The following is a 6,406-nucleotide window of genomic DNA, read 5'->3' as shown; positions in this document are numbered from 1 at the left end:
TCATTCACAGCGTATGGATATTAATCTCATTTTAGATTAATTTATCTCAATATAAATATCAATTACAAACAAATTTATTTTAAAATAAATGTTAATTTAATATTTTAATGTTATATTAACTTCAAGATTAAAATTTTGTGCATCACTTCTCATCAATGTCTTCAACAATATAAGAGTAGAAAATAGTGACCTAAAATTAAACTCTAAGATAGAAGCAACTTCATAATCATGCAACATAGTTTACATTTAAGGAAGAGCATTAAAAAAGACAACTCTCCATCAATCACAACATAACCTTCAAAATCAAATCTCATATTAATATCAATTCCCCAACAACTCCTAACAATCAATCATATATATACATGAACACACTTTTCCTTAAACTAAAGAACCTATTTGATCAACAATGACCTACATCATAGTCTAACAAAGATTGAGGAATCCCCTCTAACAAACAAGAAACTGGTGGAATAGTTAATGTCTCCAAATCTCCATAAGCATTCCAACAAAAAGGATCATTCACTATATCTCCTTGTGATGGAAGAAGCTCAATCTCTGAGAGTGTTATGTTGGTGCAAGGGACAGAATCACTACAACCAAAATGCATAGGAGGACTTTTTATGTCATATGTTCCTTTGATGTTTGTGTAAAGAATGTTTGAAACAAATACTGCTGAGGTTTTGTTAATGCAATCCTTGGTTAAGCAATAGAATTGGTCTATTATGATTGGATTTCTTACACTAATCATGTTAATGTTGTTGAATGTTACTCCTGATACTGTTCCTGATCCACCTTGCCATGTCTTGATTCTAACTCCATTGTCTGACATTTTTATGATTGAGTCTCTCACTGTTATGTTTGATACACATGCTTTTGAGTTGTGGTTTCCTAGACTACCTATGCTGAATAATAGATAAATAAGTATCGTTAGATAGAAACACGACACTGACACACTTTGATACGAATAATAATTTGAAAAAATAAACAAATTAAACGTAATCAGAGATATCAGTGTTGGTTTCATACAGAAGCAGACACGCTTTTCAGATGTTTCGGTGCTACATATTTAATAACTAAAACTAAAAGTTACCTAATTCCATGACTAGGTCCACATGTAATGTTCTTTATATCAACATCATAGGATCCAGATCCAATGGAAACACAGTCATCACCTATAAAAGATAAATCATCCATGTATAAATTATTAATGCATTTGATGCAATTAACTAAGTAGGAAAGTTACTCAAAAAAACATTATAGAAACTAACCATTAGAAATCACAGAATTATATATTTTCACATCATTGACATTTTCCAAGTGAATTCCATCAGTGTTTGGGCTTAGTTTTGGAGCTGTGATGTAAATTGAATCTATATGGACATTATTGCATCCATCAAATCTGAAATGGAACTGAGGACTGTTCTTCACCTTAAGTCCTTGCACTGTCAAGTTGGAACTCATAAAAAATCTTATAGCCTGCATTATGTACAATTTTTTTTACACATAATTATAATTTATATTCATCATTATGGAATTTGAGTAGTAGAAGATATATAGAAGAAATTTAAGGTTTTGATGAAAACTTACAATTGGACTGTCACAAGGTCCTAATGCTGTTCCATTTGATCCCTGTGGGATTTATTGGTGAGATTTTAACTTAGTATGAAAATTTTTGAAGATGAAAAGTTGTTAGAATTATAAATCATCACTACCTTGTGAGGCTTACAAGGAAGGTCCCACCATTTTTGTCCTCTCCCATCTATTAAACCACTTCCTTCTAATGACATTCCATTGATTCTGTAAAAGACCAGCCATTGTCGCTTACCGGTGTTCTTCGGCCAAGATTCAGGTCCATCAGGTGGCATAACAGTGCCATCCACCTAATTGATCATACCAGAAAATTTCGTTTATTAATTATCTAATAAGAAGTTTCTCTACGACCGTACAGTCTGTCCAGTAATTAAATTTTCCTGGACAGAATGCACGGCCGTAGATAATATGTCTGCTACACAGTTAGTCCAACTGACTCTCAGTTGCTGGATCAAGGTACAGCCTAGATCCAACAGTTAAGACGTTGTTGGACGAACTGCGTAGCCATAGAAAATTCGGACCGAGGAAGTATAAGTTTGTTATTACCTTGAATACTAAGTCACCTTGACAAGGACCCGTGAAGATAGTAGACTGAACGACGAACGAGAAACCTCGAGGAACAAGAATAACATTAACTACTTGTGACTCATTTTGACATGCAGTGTCCCACGCCGTCTTAAACGCTTCTGTATCATCTTCTATTCCATCTCCAACAGCACCAAATGCTCTTACATCGAAAATTCCCGATGCATTATTATTGTAGTAGCCATTATCATCGTCACGAGGAGCAGGAGGAGGAGGTTGTGGAAGTGAAGTTTTATTTGATTTATGAGAATGTGAATGCCTATGTTTTCTATGAGAATGATGTCTAGCTTGAACTAAAAGAAATAAAGTAAGAAAAAATAAACACAATGTAAAACTATGAGAATGCTTCATTCTCAAAAAAAAATGACTAGTTTGTTTCTATTCTCAGTTTGAAAACCTTAGAAATTTTACTACAAGCACTATAACACACAAGTTGCAACAAGTTTAGCTCTTGGAGTGGATGTAGAATCAAAAGTGCAAGTTACTATATATTAAAAGTCATAGTGGAAGTTCTGTTAAAGTATATGTATATTTCATCTTCAAATTGTCAATTTTTTAATGACTTTTGGAATAAATGTGGAGTGTGCATATGAGTGAGTGTTCTGAAAAGTGCAAAACGGAATAACCAGAAATTAATCAGATTAATGTTCTTCCCATAACTGATGTTTTCTTTTCATATCAGGTTTTGTTATTCTAAGCTGTGTATTAAGACTTTAAGACCCTGCTCATGGTTTTAAATTGTGGTTTCGGTCGGATTATGCTGCAAAATGCGGCCGATGCGATTGAAATTATGGTTGTGATGATTTTTAATACTTATCACAGTGATCAAATATATATGATCATGCACATATATTTATTTTGTGTAGATTGCATTTAGTTCCCTCATTATGATGGTGTGAAAATTAAACAATGCTAGAAATATATTATTTTAGATGCATTTTTTATTGGATGGTGAAGTTCATGTGAATTTTGTTTTTATTTGGTGGATCTTACATTTTAAAGAGGTGAGATGAGAGTTACTTGAATTTTAGTTAATAATAACAATGTATTGAAAAAAGATTGTTACAAAAGTGTGTATCATGAAATTTTCATGTAACATAAAAATGTTGAAAAATGTTGAGGTGTGTAACCAATTATCAGTCTAATATTTCTCCTAATTAGGAACCGTTTGGGTTGTAAATTAGTTGTAAGTTCAGTTATACTTTTTATTCAAAAATTTGAAAAAAAGGATTTCAAGTGTTAGTATTAAAGTTGAAACAAAATGAACTCTTTCAAAATGTAAGGATTATGTTTGTTTAGTACTGGAATGAGTGATATGATATAAAGACGCTTCTCTAATGTGGTGGTGTAAGCCTCTAATGCAGTGAAGGGGAATTAACCTACAAGTTCAGTATTTCAACACCTAAGTTTGTGAGGTTAAAAATGTGTAACTTGCAAGAGAAAAAGTGAATGAATACATGTTTATGACGTGTGACAGATTTATATAAGATGAGTGATTAAAATTGTTCTTGCTTAATCCGGTGTGGGTTGTAGGAGGCCGTCTGATCTGATTTGATGGTGTCTAATGAACTAATGACTCAGATCAGGTGCACGACCTTCCAGTGGAATTCCTCCTATTTTTGGATCTTCAGCGAGAAGGCTTTGGGTTGGGCCTCTTAAGTTGCGTCGGTCTTATGGGGTCTTTGGTCGATCTAGAAGAGTTGCCCAAAGTCTTTGTCACCACGTGTGTAGCTAGGATTAAGCTAGAGCTTTTAGACCGGCCTTGAGATTGTCCTTCTTCATTATTTAGGTTACTTGAGTCGACTCACACTCTAAAGGAGATGATCGGGGAAGTTCCTTGAGTGGAAGTATGTGTCCTTGAGAACATGCACATTAAATACTTGTCTTGTAACTTAAACATTTTATAGCATAACTTCTCCGCGAGGTCCTAGATCTAGAGGTAGAGGAGACATTTTTAGGATACTCGAGTATCGTGGGGAATTAAGATTTGACCAGGACTCTTAGTGGTAATGGTGTGTTTTCCCAGATCTTAAAATTCTAATCATGTGGACGTCAGTAGATATATGAATGCCAAAGGGTAAGTGTGGTGTTTTTTTACCCTTCCTACTTGTGAAGCTTCAAGGATTTATGTGCTATCTTCTGCTACATACACCCTTACGTTATATCGCTCCTCTTCTTCTTCGGTTTCACTTCTATGTTCAATGACTTTCTTCGTGTTCAGTCGATTCGAAATCTACGCGCTCCAAATGTTGTGACTTTTCAAGATAACAAACTTTTTCCTTTTTTCAATATGTTTACTTAGTGTTCATTCATGCTTTGGGAAATTGTGATGGGAAACGGTGCCCTATTTTTACCTTCCTGATGATTTGTCTCAAAAGGATGCATATTTAAAGAATAAATCGGTGGCCTTTTGGGAAGGTTTGGGTTTTATTGACGGTAATGGGTCTTTAATTGTCGCATCAAGGAAGCAGAAGATATAGTACATATAAATTTTTCTGCTAGTGGAGGTGGCCACTAGAAAAGAGAGACATAATATCTTAGGTAAAGGAGTAGAGGAACACCCCCCCCCCCCTATTTATTCTTTTATTGTTTCAAATTAGATATTCCTAGTGTTTTAACTTATCGTTCTTCTCATAGGAAATATGGATTTCTATAAATTGATGCTCCAACTAAGGAGGACGTCTAAAAATACCCATTCTCCTTCTGAGGTTGAGATTGCATCGTCTCAATAGGAGGCTTTTTCTTTGGGAAATCTTGTTGTTTCAGTTTCCCCAACTTGTGTTTATCTAGAACGGTTGTAAGTGTGATGACCTTTTAGCTGACCTTCCAGGGAGGATGTCTCAGGGTCATTTCCAAGAGTGATAGATGAAGGTACATGGATAGGAGATGTTGACGGAGTTTCCTCAGCCAGAGAGCCTATTTTTAAAAGGCCTTAGAGCGGGGAGCAACGTTCGGAGAGGTCAGATCATTGGGAAAGCTTGTTACTGAACTCTTAAAACTTGTCTTCAGTGTTCCTGACTCATCCTGGTCCTCAGACAACTAGAGATCTTCAATCTTTTGTCTTCGAAAAAGGATTATGCGTATTTCGCGATCAAGGGAAAAGTTGTTCTTGAAAAAGAGATGAATGAGATTTCGTATCAGATGTGCAAGGCGTGTGTTATCTTGGATTTTGAAGTTGTAGGTAAGGGTGATGTCTTGGTGCCCAAATTCTTTTGAAATGAAAAAGAGAGGCTTAAGGAATGTCTTCGTGCCCTTGTTATTGAGAGAAACTAGCTTTTGAGTGAGTTTGTCGGGTCGTCTAGGCTTCTGAGGTAAATGGGGAATGAGTTACAATCATTTGGGAATTGACTATGGGGTTAAAAATAGGGATACCATGTTGACATCGGCCCAGAAGGCTTCGTTCGACAAGAGACTGCTCTTACCAAAGTGAACAGAGCTTTAGATTCTTCTCATAAGAAAATAGGAAAGATGGAAAAGTCCTTAGGTGAAGTCTGAGAAGGTTTGAATAAGCCTCAAGATGATATGTGTGAGATGTAGTCTAAGAACATTCACTTGTTTAAAAAGTATGTGTTGGTCATGGATTTTAGTTACTCTAATATGAATGTATCTTTTCAGAATGCCCTAAAGAGGATGGAATTCTTCCATCCTGAGATGTGAATATCGAAAGAGAAAATTTTCCCTGAGCAGGAGATAATATATGGGATATGGTAGTTCTTGGTGAGGATCTGAACTCATACATGTTGTGTATATGTATATAAGTTTTGGACCAGCCAAAAGGACCAATTAATAAAGGCCTAACTCATCTCAAACCCACTTTAATCGATCTAATATATAAAAAAAAAGTTTACATGCTATGAGAAGGTACACAATCTCAGATCTCCAATTTCATTATACTCATCTTGAATCTTGAATTGGCTTAGGCGTTGGAGTGCTAACCATGCAGGTTTCTCCCCGCACCACCATAAAGGAGATCAAAGCCACCATTCAAGATCATCAATTATCCAACTTTCTTCATTTATGGTTCCTTCATGGTAATAGAGCATATGTTTGTGGTTCCATAACAGAACAGTGGCGTCGTCTATGGGAATCGACTTTTGGTTCCTGCAATTTCCATGAGAATCATGTTCTCTTCACAAATGCCATCGAACAAACTCAGAAATTCCATATTTGAATTTAGGTGGTTCAGATCCAGATCTTTGATTCGCCAGCTTGCAACCTCTTTAGGCCATTG

At 35.5% G+C, this 6,406-nt stretch overlaps 1 protein-coding gene across 1 annotated transcript; it reads right to left on the bottom strand.

Moving 5' to 3' along the window:
* Positions 1-263: 263 nt before the first annotated feature.
* LOC127132580 (polygalacturonase At1g48100) lies at positions 264-2,957 on the bottom strand. Its single transcript, XM_051061537.1, has 6 exons — positions 2,137-2,957; positions 1,713-1,880; positions 1,588-1,629; positions 1,269-1,476; positions 1,091-1,172; positions 264-902 (listed from the first exon to the last, which is right to left on the bottom strand). The coding sequence occupies exons 1-6, from the start codon at positions 2,524-2,526 to the stop codon at positions 401-403; spliced, it is 1,392 nt and encodes a 463-aa protein (XP_050917494.1). The 5' UTR covers positions 2,527-2,957; the 3' UTR covers positions 264-400.
* Between the last annotated feature and the right edge of the window lie 3,449 nt (positions 2,958-6,406).

The sequence above is a fragment of the Lathyrus oleraceus genome, chromosome 3, assembly GCF_024323335.1.
Source record: "Lathyrus oleraceus cultivar Zhongwan6 chromosome 3, CAAS_Psat_ZW6_1.0, whole genome shotgun sequence".
NCBI classification, from domain to species: domain Eukaryota; kingdom Viridiplantae; phylum Streptophyta; class Magnoliopsida; order Fabales; family Fabaceae; genus Lathyrus; species Lathyrus oleraceus.
Note: the sequence above shows the minus strand (reverse complement) of the source record. Positions and strands in the feature narration are given on the sequence as shown.

What these genes read in the sequence shown, in the direction of transcription:
- LOC127132580 (XM_051061537.1), bottom strand. Translation starts at nt 2,526, where the DNA reads ATGAAGCATTCTCATAGTTTTACATTGTGTTTATTTTTTCTTACTTTA. An exon ending in AAGGTGACTTAGTATTCAAG is followed by an intron (nt 1,881 to 2,136) that starts GTAATAACAAAC and finishes ATGATCAATTAG; the next exon opens with GTGGATGGCACTGTTATGCC. An exon ending in TAATTCTGTGATTTCTAATG is followed by an intron (nt 1,173 to 1,268) that starts GTTAGTTTCTAT and finishes TATCTTTTATAG; the next exon opens with GTGATGACTGTGTTTCCATT.